Raw genomic sequence first — 20,940 nt, 5'->3', positions numbered from 1 at the left:
ATAGGTTGATCTAGCATCGGTACTGCGCCGTACTGGGGCTGTGCGACATCGCATGTCGAGTAGTATGGGATCGCCGGCCCCCTTGAGCTGACGAAAGAACTTATGAATAAGGAATATTTGGATGAAGGGCATGACTCACCGTACGAGTACATAGGGCCGTTCGCGAGCAATGCTGTCTGGTGATAGCTCCCTCCAGCGGGCATCATCGGCTGGGGAGAGTGGATACTGCCAATGGCAATGGACCATGGACCGGCCATGCCGTGGTCGGGCAAGAGACGGACTGATGCCCACTTCGTCTTGGCACACTGCTAGATGAGACAGGCGAGTCTCACGGTAGCGATATGTCAACAGAGTGGAAGCGTACAATTAGCTCATGTTGATGCGCCACAATGTGTTGCATCGTGTCATCCACGGCGAAGGATTGAGCGTCGGCATGAAACGCGCTGACGTCGGGAAGGTCCATTTTGATTTGCCGTTGTGCTGCGAGGAGAGTCCTCTTCCAGTTTCGAGGGTCGTATGACTGGTGGTTTGGGCATGATACTGGGACATGTATGTTGAGGGTGAGTGGACCGGGTGGGAGTGCCTCTGTTACAAGTCTCTCCTTTAGCTTATCAGCGAGCCGTTCAAGGAAATGGCAAACGCGTCTGCTTGTCCCGCCTTCTTTCAAGGCCTGACTTGGAGCTGCAGTCTCGCTTCGGGACAGGGCGTCCGAATTAGGTGAGAATACGGCTTATGAAAACGACAATGGGTCGTCTGGTGCGTGGCATCCACGTCCGAACCTCATCCTCACGATAGCCTGTCCCATCTCATCTAATTGGTAACTAATGGATGGCGCATCTGACGGCATCGATATCTCAGGGCAAAATGCAACGCCGGAGGAGCCGCTCTCCTGGCCATTTGCGCTTCATTTTTGGGGCGATGCGTACCCCCCAAATCTGGCGTTTTTTCCCGGCACCGGAATCTTTTAGTGTGTTAGTGTGTGAACAGTTCGCGCTTCTAAGGCGATGCACCCCCTCTACGGTTCGGGACGAACCTGACTACAAATTTCGCCTCATCCCATCGGCATTCCCTTCATTGTTGTGCTCCGCTGTTCAGCGATGGCGGGTGCGCAGTATGAGTCTCGCCTTTCTACAAAATGGAAATAGAGCAGTAGACCATATCCAGGGCTTCCGGCTTGGACAATTCATTCAGACTATCAGCTAGCTTACATTAGAGCCAGAGGAGCTTTGAGCCTTGTCGATAGTACGCACACGTTAGTTATTTAAGAAATTTGAATCAAATATTGAGATGCATTCAGAGCAGCGTTATTTTTGTTGAAGGAAACGGATGATTGGGAAAATCCAAGGGCTTTTGCCTCGCTCTTGAAGACAATAAACAAGCATTGACAGGCCACGGTAATTTTCTGCTTCTCACATGTCATAGCAAGCCCATAATTATCATTCAGTGCATAGAGTACATAAGTAACATAAGTGGCTGTCGACATTCTAGTACCGCAATACCGTCTGATCAAGTCAACGATAAGAAAAAACTACATGCCTATGATCAAAGAGACTAAAACCGATCCTTTCGCGCCGATACTCACACGATGAACCGATCTGTTCAGATCGTTTCGCCCAACGACCGTCTAGAGTACCTCCTCTTCTTCCCCGATTTAGATGACTTACGACCCTTACCGTCTTGCTCATTGTTGTCTGTGTGCTTCGACCCGGAGTCTCTCTGGTCGCCCGTGGATTCGTCCTTGTCTTGCGTACGTGTCATGTTCACAGGCATCCTCTTAGTCATACCTTGTGATCCAGATGCTACGGGGGTATTCTCTTCCTGATCTTGAGCGAAGGAGACCCTCCGATTCGACATGGAAGGCATCATATTAGGCTTCATCCGGTCTATGAACCTCTTGCTCCTCGCCGGCAGTGGAATACGGGAACTTGACAGGCCCGCTCCACCTTCTAATGGCCGTGTGACTCGCCTCCGTTTCTGCTCCGGCGGATACTCCATGGCCCCTTCGCCTCTGCTCTTGCTGAATTTGTGGTTCGAAGAGTGTTCGGTCGTACGAGTATCTTGGTCAGCAGAGGCAAGTCCTCGTGAAGAGGCCGGCAGACCTCGAGTGATCCTCTGGCTCTGCGGGTCTCCTCCGACGCGTCCAGGTACGTCGAGCGGTGCACTTGCTCTCGTGTGAGGAACATTAGCCCGAGGTGATACCTTACCTTTGCCCAGATGTCCTGAAGTGTGTCCAGTGTCATTGGCGTGCGATCCACTTACAGCCTGATAGCGTTTCGCTATTGTCAAAATGTTGTCTTGTGAAGCAATTGAACCGGCGCCAAGAGCACGAGATTTGGCTGGTAGCGAGTCACGTCCAAGAGATTCTGAGGGACGACCAGAGTCCCTGGTCTTGGATCTAGCTGGAGGGGAACGGTGCCTTACTGTCGTCCAGTCCGAGTTTTCCTGCGCGGTCGTCGTGTTCTGTATTGGTATGCTGCTACTAGCTGTCAGTTTCCCAGATTGGGTGATTTCCTGTCTAAATGGTTTCCCTACGTCAGCCCTGTTCCACGCATTGGTCTGGATGGCCGTCGGAATCTTCGTCGGTATACTACGACGTGCCTGGCCGGATGTACCGACCGGGGCCTTCCCGGATGTGACTGACTTCCCCTCTGCCGCCACTTGGCTGTACAAGGGGACCTCGATGGGCTTGACCGGAGCAGGTACAGCAAGACTGATAGCCCCGGCGGGTGCGATGGTTTCAGCGGGTTCGGTGGGAACGACGGATGAAGCAGCGGGGTTGGTGTCCAGAGCAGGGAGGGATTCGGCAATGGATGAGTGAGATGGCTCGGTAGGATGGCCTGATCCTGCCGGGTCTGAGCCCGGCGCAGGGGTTTGGATTTCTGGAGCATCCAAGGCATCCGTAATGGAATGACCTGTTCTTTCTTCTTTCTTTTTTTGGCGGTCAGAAGCACGCTGACTCCTGTTGGACTCCGTCGGGCCATCATTCCGCTCTGTCTTCGCGTGTAGATGATCGGTAATGTCCACGCTGGCACCGTCTCCAAGCGTTCCAGATACCATTATACTGGCTTGCTCCTGCTCCTTGCCTTTTTTCTTCTTGTCGTTTGATGCCGCCGGCGGGGCCCTAGAGTGAAATTCTGATGGAACCACTGCATTGACCCACGAAAGATAGACTTTGTGCAGCTTCATTAGCGACCGCATTGCTTGATATTCAGTAATTTTGAAGATGGGAGCGACCGCGACTGCAAGGTCCCGCAGGTTCAACCGGCTGAGTTTCTCCCCTGCGTTTATCAGAACGAAGTGCGGTAGGGCATGGGAGCGAAGAACCGGCAGTGTGTCGAATGGGTAACTATGGGATGACCATTTTGATCCGGCAGCGGGAAGTTTCATCTTTGATGTACTGTCTTGAGTGGTGGGGATTTCTGTCTCAGTTGTAGGAAGGCCTGGTTCCGTTTGAGTGCTGGCATCTACATATGAATGACGAGTGTTTGATGATGGGGAGTCTCCATCAGCAATACAGTTGGATTTTTGCGCAGATAATTGAGGCCGAAGATCAGGAGGACCGAGATGCGATGCAGTGACATGGGAATCGACTGCATGATGATTGACCACAGAAACAGCAGGCGGTGACGGGTCAGATTCGGATGTGGTGCGGTCACCGTCCGAGGTGGTCGGCGGTATGGGGTTAGATCTGGAGGAGCTATGATAAGCATTCGAGGTGGTTGATGAGATGGGTTCATCATCCCGCTTGAACCGAAAGATGTTGGTAATTTCTTTCCTAAGTGGAACGAGGCGATATTCAAAGACGTCCTCCTCGCCATAGAGCTAGAACACACGATCAGCAACAAGGATCACGAGCATGATGAATCAAGGCTCACCGACATGATGTCCGGGGGGTGGTTGGATGGTGATGCCTCGAGAACCACTCTCCTGGCCTCAAAGGCATCGATGATCTTCAATGAAGGCATCAAGAGGAACATATTCTGATCATAATTCCAATGCCAATCCCTACGGACTAGCAATCAAGTAAAACCAATCAGAAAAAAGGAAGCGCAGGGTAGAGGGCTCTTCTGCTCACTTCTAACAATGTTTCTAGGCTCGTCAACATGGAGACTTTTGTACTTTTGGCCCAGAGCCCACTCGCACCTCGTGAGCTACAGATCAATCAATCACAGTTCATACCCGGCAACAAGAATTGACTCACCAGTTTAGGCTGGCTGTTCCAGGCTTGAGGGAGAAGATGAGCGTTTTCAACGCCTGTCTCCGTCGCCAGGTCGCGGGTAAGCAGACATTGTCCACCGTTTGGATCTAAATCGTTCACATAGTTCTTGCTGAAGGTGCTTGTAGATACGCCAAGGGGGCGCCTATATGTGAAATGCAGTAATCTAGACGGGGGCTCGTCCTCGTCCGGAGACCTGTCGCCAGGACTGTATGGAGGGTCATCGTCGCTCCCCTCTACTTCTTCGTCTGACTCAGCGGCATATTCCTCTTTCGAAATGTCCGGTGGACCTGCGTTCATCCCCAAGGGATCCTCCCCTTCCTCTTGACTCAAGGGAGGAAGAGGGCGTAATTGGCCGTCGTTGAGTTCATGGCTCGGGCTCTGTGTTCTCGCCGTCCCGAAGTTGTCGTTGAGTCCGGTGTCAGCCAAGCCCGGATCGGAAGCCATACCTATGCGCGCAAGAGCAGGAGTGCGAGTAGATGACTGAATGGAAGGGGTCGTGGACATAATTTGCACGATAGTCAAGTTGGGAGGAGGCCAAGGGAAGGATTGAGGATCAAGTTGATTGAGAGGCAGAGGGGAAGGTACCACAATTTATACTGTTGCAATGTTTGCCACCTTGCCACAGACATGAAGCGTGTGGTTGGATGTCGTGCCGAGCTGGAAGCCACATCGTGGACAAGAGCTTATTCTAGGGGATCGACACATGAGGGAAGTAGAGCCAGGTCTCAACAAAGAAATTATTACCTGTACGCCACAACACATGGGTCCATGCCTATGGCGATCGGGTTACACAGAGAATGTAGAGGCGCGGTGATCAAATGAAGTAGCACTCAGTGATAAATTGACGCCAAGGTGACTGACGAACAAGCGTAGATGGTACAATTCGGTCACAAAGAATACACATTGCAGTGCCGCAAAGATACAGTTATGGTTGTGCGTGCGTTGAGGATACGTTACATGGACGAAGTCATTCTTCGAGCCGGCTCTTGACGATAGCTCTTCACCTGTTCATCGTCGGTGACACAAGATATCCACCCACCCGATGATTGAGCCTCCCGTTCACAGTCCCTGACCCACCGTTTCGAGGCTTTGATCGCGCGGCGGACCTGTTTCCTCTCAAATTCTGCGTACACCTCGGTATCTTCAGTATCCCACCCAGAATCCCCTACAATCAAAGCATCCGATCCACATGGAGTGACACGCGAGAGGCAGGTCGCATATTGAACAGCATTCGGCTGCGGGCATACCGCGTCGATCACTTCACCAGTCGCTCTGCATCGCTTCTTCGGACGGCTAGCACGCTGTGACACAAAATTCGGTTGGCCGGGCCTGATTAGACCAGATCGCGACCTCGCATTATTTGTTCGAGGTGAAGTCACAAACATCGAAGGGTGAACATGGTCGTTCCATGTGCAATATGTTGAATATACCACTAACATCACGCGTTCGGCCTTTTCCATGGAGACTCCATAGATACGAGCAATATCAGAGGTGGTCCTATAAGACTGGAGCAAAATCAATCCGATCTTCCTGCCAGCATCGCATACCACGAAGTGAGGCTTGACTCTTGAGAAGATGGGCGGCAGAGTGTCGAACGGATACGAATGTACAGAGGTGCCTGAGAATTCATCGCCTTCCAGTATATCTTCAGTTTTGTTGCGACGGGAAATAGAAGGAACATCGGGGAATAGCGGCACCAGACGGTACTCGAAAATCTCCGCACCGTCGTAAATCTGAGGAAGAGTCAAGCTCTACATATCGCAGCGGAATTCGGAAACGCACATCCTCGATCGATGGAACATTGCCGTCCCGGAGAGAAATTTTGACCCAACGATCCCACAGCTTGTCGATTATATCAGTGGAGGGCATTAAAGCCCACCTGTCAGATTCAAACAAATCGCGCCAATCATGACGGACTGGAGACTGTCAGAGCAAGGAAATACCGCAGAGAAGAAGACGCACGCGATATCGTGTTCGAGTCTTGATCCATCTGGATAGTGTCGTATTTCATGCCCCATGCCCATTCGAGACGCGATAGCTTGAGACATTGGCTGAGATTAACTTAGACGCAAGACACGTCTCATGAAGACGACTGACCATAGGGTGATTACTCCAGTGGCGCTCATGGAAGACATGGCAGAGATGAATCGGAGACTCAGTCATCGAGTCTCCTGTTACCAGGCATTTCTCTGTTGCTTCAGGGCCAGCTGGAACAGGGTTACTTGATCTGGCTCTACGCCGTTTCTTGTCTAGAAAGAATGAGCACTTCGCGCATGAACGGGGGTAGAGACATACTTGGAGAAGATTTGGATTCGATATTCTTAGGAATGCTGGCAGCCATTGGAAAGAACCTTGAGAAGAGGAGATGAGGACAGTGAACTACACTGAAACTTAATGGCGAAGTCAAGTTGAACATCTCAGTCGCAGTGTCACGGGCTTGTATAGGACCACGTGCGCGCGTGACCGACGTGTTCAATTCGCACATCTTTTTTTTTTTTTTTGATCAAACATTTATATACCGCGCAGCGCTAGCCAGGGGCGGTCGGGGGTGTACAAGTACGCTATGCAGCGTGACTGCGCATGACTCATTTAAGGCCCGAGCGCGTTCCCTCATCGAGAGAAAAACCTTTCTTCGTCCGTCTTTCAATTCGCACATCTGTCCAGACCTTCGCGCAGAAAATGGATACACAGTGCCTATGCCGAGTCATTACAGTGATAATGGGTTTGATTCAGACATAAGTAAACAACATGATTCGATACTCTCATTTTCACTAGCGAACTCGGCCCTCTTTCACAAACCTAGCTACTTTCGCATACTCTTCACCGTCGAGGAGGGCCACGCGTAACAAGGAGAGATGCTGAGAAGCGCCATCACCGAGTGTCTCCTCGACCGCGGAAATTCATTTTAAGTACGGCAGGGATAGCAGGGTCACCAAGCCCAGCAAATGCGATCAGTGGACGTGGTTCAGGATGTGACTGATGGCAGCTCACAAAACCGCAGTTGCGATAGCGCGCAGGTTTCCCCGTGCCCAAGCATGGATCCCTCGCCATCGCGGGATGCGCAGGCCCCAACGATACTGCCACAAAGACCCTCAAAGCAAGAACATACGTGTTCAATTCGAACCAAGACCAAAGATGAACAGGCAGCACGCCTATGGTAACGGTGGCCCTCAGCCACAAAACGATCTACCCTCAGCTGAGCGCAGTGGCAAAGCTCAAGAAGCCAACGTTCCATCATCGCTTCTCTCCCGGAGATAAGGGGATATGTGAGCAATGGCCGTCAGCTTGAACTGGAATTTCAACCATTACCCAACACTGCCCGCATTCTTCACCTACAGCCATACCATGTCTTCCCAATTTGCCAATCCACCAGCCAATTCGGCTAGGCGTCATTCCCATGGACCGCGCTCATCGACGTCTTCGCCAGTGCTGGCGCACTGGATGCCACAACACACGCGACGCAACGCTTGGTGCTTTGTGACATTCTGCACACTTCCCGGTAGCGAAGGCGATGCTGAACGCTCTATTTGTAGAACGCGCAGGCGCTACTTGAATCGTCAAGGCGGACGGCTACTTCATCCCGCGTATGCAACGGCACAGGGGCCATTCTAAGATGCCGCGAAGGACTCATTTCCAGGAGATGATGCCGACCCCAGAGAACAACAGGTTCAATGCAGCGCTCACCGTACAGGGTGCGTAACTCATCCTACTCGTCTCATGCCTATATTGAATCTACCTTCATGGAAGCATAGACTAGAGAGCCCTGGCTGCTCGATCGCAAGCTGCGAGACTCTTCACGGAATATCGAGCGATCATACATGACGGAGTCGTGCATCACCCGTGTTCCGCGCACGTCAACGCACGAGCCACAGATCTCGTGGCGCAAGTCAATGAGACCGGCACCTTCACGGCTGTACCTGCTATCTCTGAAGAGGCAGAGGCGGCCTGCAAGGCTGAACAAGCGATCTCACATCGATACGCCTGCCAAAGGCCCATCGGGATACCTAGAGCAACTGTGAGGGCTATATACTCAAACAAAGACTAGAAGGAATCAAGAATCTCTGTCTGCGAGGACGAATACGCGAATAGGCACTCTCTTTATGGTCTGGAAATGCTCACCAGGCATTAGATGTGGCCACAGAGGACCAGAGCCGAGGCGCAGGAATAGAAAAAATCCATACGACTAGTGCGAGTAAGTACACACACCTCAAGAAGTACTTGGAAGGCGTGCATAGGACGACCCTTTGCGAGCAACGAAGCACTCTTTCGACCGGGGGCCCTCGACATTCACAGAACGCATGCCGTGAAAAGGGTGTCTGGAGCTGTCTGAAAGCACTGGGAAGAGGAAGGGTGTGGAGGATGATCGATGAACGGTGAGTGCAATGTATGGGGACCTGAGTGCTGCTTTTGACTTACTCGAGTGCCCCTTGCCTTTGATCATGCAGATCGTACCCTCTGCTCTTGCTTTATTTTTCGGTTATAACGTCACCGTTACTGTGCGCTTGCTTTGCAATGTGCATCCGAATAGACCCGAAGGCAAGGGAAAGCCAAATCCAAGTTAGATTCAGCGACTTGAATGCATGGTCGCTTCTGATGTTCTGTTCAAGTAGGGATGGCTAGGGACAGGCATAGGATGAGTGAGAGAAAATCCTGTGTATGCGAGACGTCAAATGCCTAGAGCAGAATATTGAGGGATTTTGATTGCGCGCACGCCGGATGTTGTGGGAGCCTGTGTTGTGGGCGAAGTGACGGACAAGCGTAGCCGAGCTGAACTTGAACGCCACCGGGCATCTCCTCAACGTCACACGCATTCCTCTCATCCCCTTTTCCTGTTTTCCAAGCTATAGCGTTTTATTTCAAGCTTGTCGATTTTTTTATCTATCCTCCCTTTGTTTTCTCCCTTCCACGGATGCTGCTAGAATGACACGCGACGGGTCGGACCAACGATGGGTCGCCGCGAGCATCTCATGCGCTGCGAGCACCTCCCCGAGTCCGATATGAAGGCCCTTTGCGACTGCGACCGCGCCTCGCTGGAGGAATCTAACACATAGCTCATTGCGAGCCCATTAAAGATATGCAAGAATATCTGTGGCGATCCTGGGACTTCTTCGAGCTTCGAGCACGGTCGCGTGGCGCGTGCACGACTAGCTACATCTTGATGGCACGTAATTCGTTCTCTTTCTTGCTTGGGATTGCTTATTGAGTGTTTCATTCTAGGATGGAATGCTCTTCGGCTGTCTTCTTCTTGGTTTCTCTGGGCGATGTCGGCGTGTAGGGTGATACGGTGGACTGGGGACATTTCAGTCTTCAGACCGTCTAGCACTCAAATCCAGGCGAGCTTCGCCGTCCATGCATCCTTGTATTTACACCACTCGTATCCTTGCCATTCTGCACGGCATCACGAGAGTAGGCAGATTTCACAGGCGTATGGTCTCTACGGGAACTTCGGGAAGTATGCGACCTTTTGTCCTGGTGGTCTCTCCCCGCGCCTCTTCGCTCACATTAAATGTAGGCCAGTTTTGTAGAATGATGCGGTCCGATCCAGTCGAGGTCGAGAACTGCGTCAGCCCCGTGGCGCCAGCTAGCTCTTCGTCGGCGCCGTCATGCGCAAAGTCCTTCCCTTACCATTTTTCACATGCCCTCTTGCACGCGCGGGCCACAGTTCAACCACGTTTGCTCGCTCATGATTATCGTATGTGTGTACCAGTTCGTGAAAGAAGGGACTGTATATGTTTGATAAGCAGCTCGGGACGGTGTGTTCCTCGCCAAATCACTACTTTATACCACAGAATGTAATCACTATTTCATCCATGTTGCACAGAAGAGAATTCGTTCGCAGCAATACAGCTGCTTCGGCTCATCACATCGCAGAGACTGTGCCTGAAGGAGGAAGATGGAACGCAGACAGGTGCAGACCTGGCAAATGCCCGGCCGGGCCCCGCCCCGGCAAGAGTTGGCTCTTCTCATCGCACACCGCGATCACAAAAAACCTCTTCACTTTCTCTCTGACTTCGACCATGCACAAAGGCGGATTCAAAAGGTTAGAAATGTGTATTGGAATGTTATTGTAAAAGCTGGAATGCACGCAAGTGAGTAAATCCTCCACCATCTGATTCCCCATATTGCGGGGGCTCGTACAACCGATCAAGGCGGGTGTGCGGGGTACAAATCTGGACGCATGTAGCATGCTCGTGCTGGATTACAACCGCACTGTCGTGTTCATGATCTACCGGCCTCGCAGTAGCATCGTCGAGTTGTTTGACCGACTCATCCTACTCGCTCAGGGCAAGCTCACTGCAAGCTCGTCTATTCGGGCGAGATGGTCAGGTACCTCGAGTATTTCAGCAAGATCGCGCAGCCGTATCCGTCCGGGTCCACCATCGCGGGTCTTATGGGTAAGTGATAGCTCGGCTTTCGTCATTCCAAGTTGTTTCTGCCATTGACGCGTTGTATCTTATGTAGACAGTCGATCTCACAATACAAGCAAACTTGGAGTTGTGCGGCGCGGTGTGCCTCTTCACGACAATGACATCGGCAACCGAATTATCCTCGCCTCTGGAGAAGCGCCTTCTCAAAGACGAAGAACGATGGTTGCTCGCACCCATACCGGTGTGCCCCTTTGTAGGCGCAGCGGCAGACGCGACTGTGCGTTAGGTTTGGCAATGCCGAAACTCAGACACAGCATCGGACCAATTCTTGAAGCACAAATTGTCACAGTCCGCACTGTACCTGTGCATTCTCGCCTGACTATTTTGTATCTCGGTGCAAGAGAGAGAAAGTCAGACAGAGCGCCGTGGCCCAGCAACGCTAACCAACACAACAATAGCGGACTTCTTTGCAGTTCTACGTCATATCGTACGGTCACCGGAGAGTAGCCTTCACTGCCAAATCAAGTACAACGGAGTGTTCTCCAGCCCCCTGCGACACGGTACTGAACTGTCAGCCTGGATCGTCAGAAGGAGCCTTTGAATCCACGTCGCATTCATAGGCAGACGGCTCTGAGAGCTCGTTTGGCTACCAGCTCGGATGCGGGAGGTCCAAGAGGGCTCGGACATACACCCAATACTCTTCGGGCGGTATATATACGCCAGAGAAGAGAGCGGAGGGGTAAAGTAGAGATCGGTGAGCTGTCAGCGCTGTCAGCGCTCAGCCTTATATATAGAACAGCGCCCGAGGGAGGAGGCGCTAGTCGTGATTGAGGAATAGCACACGCGCTGATGAGCCACGTGGCTTGGAGATGATCTTTACAACCCTCGTTCGCTCATAGTCCACAGCGTGCGTATGGTAACCGCCGACCTCGGTGAGATCCCAGCTCTTGCGAAACTGCTGCGCCGAGCATTCATCAATGACCCTATGATGAACTACATCGCCAACTTGGAAGAGGTCCGTAATAACCGTTGTCTGTTCTTTCACTTGGATCTTGCTCAGTTTGCTGGTAGCCTTTTTCAAATGACGCCGAAAGCCTGGACGACGTGACCTTGAAGACTTCCAACACATGGTATTAAGCGCAGCGATGTATTCTGGAGGACGAATCACGGTTGTTGTGATCCCAAAGTTGTCAGACGACGACGCGACAGTCTATAACGACAAAATCGCGGCAGTCGCCATTTGGATGCCCCCTCATATTCGAATCGGGCTTGACCACCCCTAAGCTCTTTTGCGCTCAGGGCTTCTGAGGTTATTGTGGAGATCAGGATGGACGGGAGCCCCGGGTGCGCCAAATCTTGCTTCTTGATTGGACGTCTCATGTGTAGCTACAACTCGTATTCTCAGCGCGCAGGATTCAAGTACCCGAATCGAGCTAAAAAAGTGTTCGCCGAGAATTAGACGCGGAGTAAACGAGACGGAGCACAACGCGTGGTACCTTCATATTGCTGCGACAGATACAGAGAAGGAAGGCAAAGGATTGTTCAATCTTCTCGATTGTCGATTTATTTGCTTGGATTCTGATGTTTTGGATCTTTTCACGCTACCTGTCCTGCCTGGCTCTAAGCTTTTGCGCGCGCGCCAGATGATACCACGTTCCTGCTCGAGGCTAGAACGCCGAAACCTCGGGATCAATATGCCCATCTTGGGGGTATCTAGGGTTCCAGATACGCACCTTGACGGAACTGTTCTCTTGTACGCACTTAAAATAAGCCGCAGTTTAAAAGCCCTGTTTACATTGAAGAGTATTATTCGGAGATGAACAGTTATCGAGCCAGCGGTGAGGATGCGGCAGGTTTTGACCTGCATGCTATGAAGGTGTGTGGCCACTTCTATTTACTTCCTTTTTCAGCTCATGATCATTCTTCGTGCAATATTGGAAGGATGTCAGAGTGGGGAAACAGCTCAACGCACACTTCAGATCATTATCACGCTTGGAGTTGCCATGTCTGATCGATAAGAGAATGCATCGCATCGCACAGTTAAACTTCGGATGACTCGCTTTTTGGACATCTTGCCCAATCACCATCACGACGATGATGATTAACGCCTCCGTCGCAGTTCTCCACCCTTGATGCATTCTCTCTTGGGCAATGCTGATACCTGAAATCCCTTTTTTGATGCATTTTGCGGACTTACAAGATGAATTTTTTAGGCTTGTGTGTTTGTATATATGCCCATGTCTCTGCATAACATCCCTGCCAGCCTCTTTGACTCTCACTACGGGCTGAAGCCAACACGTTAGTGGCTTTCGTAGTTTGCTTGCATACCGCAGTCCATCATGAGTAACCCTGCATCATCCGTTTTCAACTTGCGTGTTGTCGGGGTGTGTCTCTTTTGCTCGAACATCCAGGTTTGTCTACTGACAGATTCCTAGTACGTCCATGGTCAGAGCCTTCGTCTTTAGCACTCAAATCGCGTTTCACACAACTCACATCGTTTGTCTCAGTCGTCAGCGCCACCCTCCTTGTAATCCCTGGTTTTATCATCGACTGATAGACTCATCTCTAAATTCTCTTTCCTCGACAGGGCTATGAGTGGGCGATGCTTCTAGATCAGGAGGTCAGGCTTTATCCTCATCTCGTTTGATACGACAGAACTTAATCGACTATAGGTCTCTATGATATGGAACTCTCCTTGGAACTTATCAAAAGTTCTGTATTTGCTGAGCCGCTACACACCTGTTCTCGACATGAGCTTGTCGATTAAACGTTCGTAACAAATTGCATTTACGCATTCGCTGTTCAGTTCTTCATTGAGTCCATAACAGAGAAGCTCACGCAGAATGCATACTCGGAGTCAGCCTTCAAGGAAAGTCCCGTTCCTCTTGAAAATACACGTAGCTACTGATCATTCATTTTTTACCCTAAAGACGTGCCACGCAACTTTCGATGTCGCAACAGGTGTGCACACGCTTGGTGTCGGGTCTCATCTCACTCGCTTACCATTATGCTCCTCGCAAAGTCTCTATGGGCATCGGACTGGCAACCTCGGAACGTGAGGGCATTGCATTTAAATCTGTTGTACAAGTTTTTCTAAGCCTTAGAATTCCCCAGTCATATTGATATTCAGGACCTACGCCCTGTATGCGAACTCGAAAAAGATACTTTCGAGCTTAGGTTCTTTGTGGGCTGTATGCAATCTGTTGAATCTATGTTTTGGGCACTTATCTAACTAATTCCTCCATGGCATAGATTTGGGTTTCTGTCAACATTTGGATACTTGTAAAATGGATGGACTCTCTGGTCTGTTCGTACCAACCTATATATCCTATGCTCATTCTACTGGTGCTGATGTGTCCATCGACATGACTTCTGTAGTCGCCAAACCCCCCTCACCATTAATACCTGGATGTTATATTGTTCACGCAGACCCAATTGTCTTCGTTTCATTTGCTTCCTTACTATTCCATGAAACAGGTGTGCAGAGAAAGCGGTTTTCGCAATGCGCAAGACTTACATCATCGTAGTAATCGTGCTCCTCACGGTTCGCAAGGCACTCCAGCTAAGTGCGTATGGAGGTTGCATAATAATCACCGTTTGACCTTCGGACACCGGTTACATATACGCAGCCCGTCAATCTGAGAGCCCTCTGCTCTTCACCCTATTCCGCGATGGTGAGTGAAATCGTGCATCCATTTTCGAGGCATTCTTGATGGAAAGATTTTGATGATCAAAGGCATCATTTTCTATGTCTGTCTCTTGCGTACGTCCTCCAAGGGGCACAATTCAATCATACCGGCCGCATTCCTAACAAAGAGATCTGCCTCGCAAATATAGCTCTTAGTTTGGGGGCTGTCCTCGCCCTGCTTCTAGCTCCGGTGCGTCCTGGAACAAAGGATATCTGATATATGTTCTGATTTCATGGAACAGACGGAGATGTTAGACTTCCTTGGCATGTTTGTGAGCCTCACTTATACTTCCTTATCGATGCTCAATCTACGATAGATTCCTTCGCATAATTCACAGCATTCTATGTTGCCGCTTGCTCCTCCGCATCCGTACCTCGGTGGCCGACCACAGCACTCAATACTCCACCCATGCCGACCGCCTTCATACATCTCACATTTCGCAAGGCATGATATTCGAGGCGCGGGTTATCAACAGTCAAAGTACGGACACGGAGGAGGGCGTTGACATGGAGGAGCTCCACCATTCGACCGATGTCGCAGATCATGGACAGATTGAGGTCGTGGCAAGACTATGATTATCCTGTGATGCAACCCCTTTACTTGTTTCAATGCACTCCTTATGCCATTTCAGAATTCTTCGTTCACAATACTGATGAGGTGCTCTATCAAGAGACTTCCTAAATATCTGTTCAGAAGGCGGCTGTTCTACGACCACAAACAAGTATCAGCTTCTGTTCACCACAAGTCCTGTCGCCAACATCATTTTTCATCATCGCTATCGCTCGTACCATCAATGATCATCGATTTAGATAAAGCGTCTTCAAATGGCACCTCTCGATCAGCGACCGGAAGGTTTCCCAGCCAGTTCAAGAACTTTGAGTTGTGACGGTAATGTCCGAGATGCTGCACTATACGTGTGCGAAGAGGTCCATGCATCAGCGACTCGTCGGTCACAAGGCGACTCTCTGAACAGTTACTGTGAGAGGTATATGATTTACGAGATGACGCCACTGACCATTCTCTTGTGCATTCACAGGACGCTTCTTCTCCAAGCCGAGATCCCATTTCCTCCATTGCAGCGAACCTAGACAAATCGACGACTTCACTACCCAAGCCGTCGAGTTCTTGTCGAACGACGTCTCGAGAGTTGAGACTAGATAATTGAGGCCGTTACTTATCTATGACCAGCGGAGATGATTTTTTATTACGAACGTTGACATAAACGAACAAGAGTAAACTTCAGAAAATTCAGTTGGAAGACTGAAGTAGAGTAAGTGACCGCACACTTACGTCGAACCAATATCATGAAGAACGGTGTATATACCAGGGTCTTGTCCATAGTGACAAACTATATGTGGTGGTAAGTAGTATGAACAGTAGATGTTGATCGGATAGCCCACCGTGATCAGAGTAGCGATAGCGAACATCCTGCGGAAATGATGAACAAGAAATGTGATTGCGAGAGAGTGATTGCACATACGTTGTGAGGAGAGCTTGCCCACGGTCAATTTGTCAGTCAATGGCATAGGCTTCTAGGGTAGAGGCTTACAAGTATTCAATGCATATGCAATTAGCAAGTCAATTGCTCTGTTCGTTCTGTAGACCGCTTGTTCAGTAAGTGTAGTTGCTTGAGAAGGGTCGGATTAGTACACACCTTCCGAAATGCGTGCGCCCTCTACGAAGGTAGTAAATCATTAGACCAGTGATCAACGCATCGCAGGCAATCTCTGAGGAGATCGAAGCAGTAGTCCACGGCTAAAATATCAGACGTTAGGTTTTCTCAAAAGGGGATTCATCAGAGTGTCACGGAGCTATATCTGCACCAGATTCGGCGAATGCTGTCATGCGAAAACTGGGAGGCAGAGGTGGGCATGATGATTAGAGATGTGAGTGAAAACCAGAGTTGGCGTACGCGGTGACTACGAAACCTATGTGAGGATCAGCACATAGAATTTTGGAATGCTAGAGTGTCACGCCACCCGTCGCGCAAGCTGCCAAAAAATTGTGTTTTGTCAACCGTGGAAGTTGAAAGTATCAAGGTGACACAAACACAATTGTCCCAAGCTCAGGATACACTAGAAAAATCATAATACTAATGGCTTTGTCCGTGCAGAAACATCTTGGGGAGGAACCTACAACAATCACCGGAAGTGCAAGGCGCTTCCTGCTCACTACAAACAGAGATGTTAGACCCCCTTGCGAGTCATAGAATTGAGACGAACACACAGCGGTAGACTCGGTATGCGAAAAAGCTAGCAGAATTGATCCGTCATTAGCATCGCCTACAGACAAACCAACCGTGCTCACAATTGGACACAGCTGCTCAGCAAGTGCTGTGAGAAGCGTCAATTCATGACCACCTGGGAGATTGTTAGAACGCTCGAACCCCTATCACGACCTGAATCTGCGCAATATTAACTGAGTATTGAGAGCCGTAGCTAGCAAGGTCAACACACTAATATACTCCTGCAGTAAAAGATGATTATTATCGTGAGTAAGCCGGAAATTGCGAGGTACATTACCACACGTTCGGGACAAGGGCCTGATAATCTCCGAAATTGGTAACCATGTAGTGGTACATAACGTGCGCCCAAAAAATCAGATTGAGGGTATCGAAAACCCTGACGGAGGCGTGTTATGACACTCGTGTAATTTTGAGGATACACTCACATCAAAACAGCGACCTAAGGGCACAGTTCAAGGATTAAGATCGGATATGGCACATGTGAGTAGAGAGAAACAAACTGACGAATATTTTCACGAAGCGACCATCATGCTGGCAATGTTTCGTGTAGTACAAGTACAGCTGTAGGCACGTCACGCCATATACTCTGTAGAGGGAGGATGGCCTCGTCAGATTGATGGGAACAGATGAACGTGGTGAACTACTTGCGCAGTAGATATGATTACTCCAACAAAAGCAGCACCCAACAGGTTATCGAGTGGTATAAGGGAAGGCATGGCTGTAGAGGGCTGAGGACTAGGACGAAGAGAGCTTTATGGGTCAGAAATACGACACAGTGATGATCAGAAGGACTGTTCGAAGAATGCGTACCGTGAGTACGATGCATTCAAACAAGGTTGTTAGTGAGAAAATGGATGATCGAAAAGATCTGACAGGGGTCACATCATATGATGAGACTCAATGTGAGCCTAATCCCTATTCAATTCCGCCTTAGATCCTGAGCATATGAGTTGCAAAACACCGACGCACGGTATGTAGTGAGATGCCGCATGCGACGCGAGCGAACAACGCATTCATTCCAAGAGCTATCAGGCGTTCTCTACGTGAGAGATATCATTTACGCACCAAGAATACAGCTCATCGATGTCGTAAAAGAGTGACATCCACATCTGCATATGATGTTGAGCCTCAAACCCCGACCGTTATCGGGAACTGCACAGTCATCGCTGTACATCTACGCGCCAGTAGCGAGCTTCTACTGCATAAGTGTCAAGAGGTGCTTGAGCTCACTAGCAAGTCCTGGTAACATCTGGTTTGGCAAGTAGGCTGATAAATACAAAGTTGTAGGACGAAATGTACGGCGATCCATGAACCCTGGAGGGAACAGTGTTTGACGTCAACTAATCTTTATTAATGCCAGTGAACGCACCATGTGTCTAATAATCATTGAGGAGACCACTTGGGCAACAATTAAACCTCTGGGTTTGATCTTCTGTAGTGATATTATCAGCATGATGCAACATCGAATGTGACCATCCTAACCCTTTGTGACTGTCCACCGATCTACCGACAGTGTCATCCCTCTGTGAAGATGATCGCGCTTCCGCTGCAGCAAATCTGGACAGAGTGATTACTTCATCTTGTTTGCCGTTGAGCTCTTGTCGAACGAAGCTTCGTGAATTCAGGCTAAAGGACGGGTCAGAGGATAATCGAACAGAGAAAGATACACGAACGAAGACATGAACGAGCAGACATAGACTAGAAAAGTTGTCAATCCGATTGCAGGACAAGTGACTAAAGCAATCTGGAAATACGCACGTCGGATCAAGATGAAGAAGAACACGGTGAAGGCGAGGGAATGACGCAATGTCAAGAACTTGATAAGGTAGGTCAGTGCTGTTCAGAGCGTAGGATATCGACCCCCTATCTTACCGTGATCAGTGAAGTGACAGCGAATATCCTGCACTCATTATCAACATGAAGCCAGATTGTGAGAGGAAGGCAACGCTACTACGTTGTTAACAATGCTTCAATTTGAAGGGATTTCAACCAGTGCTATCTCGGAGATGCAGAGGACGCTCACACGTATTCAGAGTGTAAATAATTAGTAGACTGATGGCCCGGTTCGTTCTGACGAACAATGAGTCGACGAGAATAGGTTGCAGGTGAGACAAGGAGAAACACCTCTCGAATTGCGTACGGCTCTTGCGAAGGTGGTAGATCATGAATCCCGTAATGAGGGCGTCACAAGCAATTTCTACTGAAGTTGAAATGATGGTCTACGGCTGGTATACAAAGTCAGTAGAGTTTCAAAGATGATGTACTGGGTGACGAGACCAAAATCCTAGGGCGCTGAATGAAAAATGTTGAAGCACTGAAACTATAGACGATGAATCACAGTGGTGAGAGCGATGAAAGGAGCCCGGACGGAGGTATCATACCCAATGGCCGTGTAACCTGTCAAGGTCGAAAGTAACGGATGATAAGGACACAAAGATCGAATATTGACCTGAGACCTCACCAAGCGAGCCAGCTGTCGTGATGTTGAATTCATCAGCCTTGGGTCGTCCCAAGAAATCTGAGGTTGCGAACATAGATGTCCGGGGCTCAAAACGCACTGTGGGTATTGCGCGGGTGATTAATGACGGCGCAGATACCAAGTCAACGGACACATACTATCAAGGCAGGTAGTATTGGTCTGCGATTCCCATTTACTTCAAAAATGTCGGTCCTTACTTCAAATATTTGAAATAGATAGAAAGAGACGCACGGCAATATATCCGATATGCAAAGAACCTCAAGGGACGATTTTAGCGAGCCCAGAGCCGTCGACATGTGAGACTGACAAGAAAACTCACGTCTGCACAAAGACACTCAACAGATCCTGTCAGCGTTAAACATTAATCGAAGGTTACATGGAAGGCTGAATACGGATCGTACCCCTATCACAATGTCGATCTAGGAAAGTCAGCTAGTCAAGAGAGACGAACGAGTCGTTGACTTAATCTACGCACCAAGAAGCTCCTGCAACAAAGATAGTCAACGCGAAGACCGAGCGAGCAGAGTAGGGACATTTACTACAAAGGGGCGAGGGTCCTATAATCCCCGAAATTGGTGATCGTATAGGTATACATGAAGTGCGCTAAGAGCGCGACGTGGAAAGTGTCGAGGGGCCTTGAAAGAGAGAAAAGAGTGATGTTTGTTGAGATCCACGGAGCGGACGCAATGGACCTACGTCAAAATGGCAACCTTGGAGGGATGTTAGTTTCGAAAGTGGAGCATACGACCATGAACAGAACTGACGAAAGCCTTCAGGAATCGGCCATCGTTGCCGCAATGTTGCGTGTAATATAAATATACTTGTAGGCAGGCCACGCCATATATTCTGGACAGAGGCATAGCAGTTTCGCAGAATGGTGATTTTGTCGAAGAGCAAACTCACCCGGTAGACACGATCACTCCAATATAAGCAGCGCCAAGCAGACTGTCTAGCGGAAGGAGAGAAGGCATGGTCGTGAGCGATCTGGTGATTTGAGTCGATAAAAATGCTTCAATGAAGACCGCTGTGGAAAGGACTCAGGTCGGCTTTATAGGTCAGATGCACACATGACGGAGGCATATGATTCGGCGAATCTGAATAAATAGAAACGTACATATCATCTTCTGGGTCGTTAACGAGAAACACCGGTTGTCAACTAGCCCTGACAAAGGGTTACATTCTACAAATGAAATAAGTGGAGTATCTGTGGGTTAAAGCCGTCATTGATTGAGGGCATAGAATGTCGGAGGATGAATCGTAGGATAGCAGTGATAAAGCTCCCATCTGGTCGACATCAGACGAGGCTGTGATACAATGGTTCAAGGGAAGTGTTAACAAAGGAGGAGCCAATTTCCAGTCCGGATTTCTCCTGTCAGAGCTCCGAAGAGGCCCATTGCACAAAAGATTTTAGGGCGTCTCGGGGACCACGAAGTGTGGCAGGCGCACGCCATCGGAGAATTTACTGTGCGTCTATTTTATGAATAATGGTAGCCAGTTGTATCAGCAAAAAGAACCACTTACCCAAGACACTTCCCGCGTCCGACATCACGCGCGCCCAGAGTCAGGACTGGCGGCGTATTGTCAGGCATGTAACAACGGAAGAATTCGCGTGCAATTGGATCGCATACACTTTACTGCATCATGTCGATGTAAAGCTGTCCGTTTTTCATTACAAGGCAGCATCACGGATATTGTAGAGATAGGCCAACAGATTCGCAAGGAATTCGCTGTGGAAAACAGAAGACAAAAGATGTTAGAGAATGTGGGCGTCCTGCTGCCCTCGCGTTGTCAATTGAGTTTAGAAGTCCACTACCGTTTGTGCAAGTACGTACGGATCCGCGACAGCGCCGAAACTGAGCTGTTAAATCATTGCCATGGCATACTTAATACACCCGCCCTATTTTCAGTCCCGAAAGAAAATGTGATCGTTCCCATCGTAC

The 20,940-nt window shown here is 49.6% G+C and overlaps 7 protein-coding genes across 7 annotated transcripts; 2 read left to right on the top strand and 5 right to left on the bottom strand.

The window, feature by feature from the left end:
- Positions 1–10: 10 nt before the first annotated feature.
- HETIRDRAFT_419186 (uncharacterized protein) lies at positions 11–463 on the bottom strand (the record flags this gene model as incomplete). Its single annotated transcript, XM_009549744.1, has 3 exons — positions 11–87; positions 140–308; positions 365–463. 3 exons carry the CDS (start codon positions 461–463, stop codon positions 11–13), a joined length of 345 nt encoding a protein of 114 aa, XP_009548039.1.
- A 1,136-nt stretch (positions 464–1,599) lies between these two features.
- Positions 1,600–4,723, bottom strand: HETIRDRAFT_322568 (uncharacterized protein; the record flags this gene model as incomplete). The annotated part of the gene is made up of 4 exons (XM_009549743.1): positions 1,600–3,822; positions 3,876–4,012; positions 4,076–4,151; positions 4,202–4,723. The coding sequence occupies 4 exons, from the start codon at positions 4,721–4,723 to the stop codon at positions 1,600–1,602; spliced, it is 2,958 nt and encodes a 985-aa protein (XP_009548038.1).
- A 449-nt stretch (positions 4,724–5,172) lies between these two features.
- Positions 5,173–6,560, bottom strand: HETIRDRAFT_322073 (uncharacterized protein; the record flags this gene model as incomplete). Its single annotated transcript, XM_009549742.1, has 5 exons — positions 5,173–5,952; positions 6,002–6,135; positions 6,182–6,257; positions 6,317–6,468; positions 6,515–6,560. 5 exons carry the CDS (start codon positions 6,558–6,560, stop codon positions 5,173–5,175), a joined length of 1,188 nt encoding a protein of 395 aa, XP_009548037.1.
- Positions 6,561–10,404: 3,844 nt separating this feature from the next.
- HETIRDRAFT_452641 (uncharacterized protein) lies at positions 10,405–11,724 on the top strand (the record flags this gene model as incomplete). Its single annotated transcript, XM_009549741.1, has 6 exons — positions 10,405–10,459; positions 10,504–10,614; positions 10,686–10,864; positions 11,208–11,295; positions 11,487–11,602; positions 11,659–11,724. The coding sequence occupies 6 exons, from the start codon at positions 10,405–10,407 to the stop codon at positions 11,722–11,724; spliced, it is 615 nt and encodes a 204-aa protein (XP_009548036.1).
- A 1,202-nt stretch (positions 11,725–12,926) lies between these two features.
- HETIRDRAFT_321581 (uncharacterized protein) lies at positions 12,927–14,424 on the top strand (the record flags this gene model as incomplete). Its single annotated transcript, XM_009549740.1, has 10 exons — positions 12,927–12,998; positions 13,175–13,207; positions 13,260–13,356; positions 13,518–13,548; positions 13,718–13,778; positions 13,840–13,894; positions 13,966–14,064; positions 14,115–14,153; positions 14,217–14,261; positions 14,324–14,424. The coding sequence occupies 10 exons, from the start codon at positions 12,927–12,929 to the stop codon at positions 14,422–14,424; spliced, it is 633 nt and encodes a 210-aa protein (XP_009548035.1).
- A 1,030-nt stretch (positions 14,425–15,454) lies between these two features.
- On the bottom strand, positions 15,455–16,857 carry HETIRDRAFT_172018 (uncharacterized protein; the record flags this gene model as incomplete). Its single annotated transcript, XM_009549739.1, has 15 exons — positions 15,455–15,513; positions 15,567–15,624; positions 15,677–15,704; positions 15,757–15,769; positions 15,826–15,872; positions 15,931–16,031; positions 16,084–16,128; positions 16,189–16,204; positions 16,256–16,267; positions 16,327–16,447; positions 16,503–16,528; positions 16,584–16,609; positions 16,663–16,680; positions 16,733–16,742; positions 16,799–16,857. 15 exons carry the CDS (start codon positions 16,855–16,857, stop codon positions 15,455–15,457), a joined length of 639 nt encoding a protein of 212 aa, XP_009548034.1.
- A 1,074-nt stretch (positions 16,858–17,931) lies between these two features.
- Positions 17,932–19,971, bottom strand: HETIRDRAFT_172019 (uncharacterized protein; the record flags this gene model as incomplete). The annotated part of the gene is made up of 20 exons (XM_009549738.1): positions 17,932–17,953; positions 18,004–18,147; positions 18,195–18,219; positions 18,280–18,337; positions 18,394–18,421; positions 18,476–18,488; positions 18,545–18,591; positions 18,646–18,740; positions 18,799–18,841; positions 18,903–18,918; positions 18,971–19,067; positions 19,138–19,175; positions 19,232–19,257; positions 19,320–19,345; positions 19,402–19,419; positions 19,476–19,485; positions 19,543–19,635; positions 19,697–19,710; positions 19,765–19,846; positions 19,904–19,971. 20 exons carry the CDS (start codon positions 19,969–19,971, stop codon positions 17,932–17,934), a joined length of 963 nt encoding a protein of 320 aa, XP_009548033.1.
- Between the last annotated feature and the right edge of the window lie 969 nt (positions 19,972–20,940).

This window comes from Heterobasidion irregulare (assembly GCF_000320585.1).
Source record: "Heterobasidion irregulare TC 32-1 unplaced genomic scaffold scaffold_07, whole genome shotgun sequence".
NCBI lineage: Eukaryota > Fungi > Basidiomycota > Agaricomycetes > Russulales > Bondarzewiaceae > Heterobasidion > Heterobasidion irregulare.
Note: the sequence above shows the minus strand (reverse complement) of the source record. Positions and strands in the feature narration are given on the sequence as shown.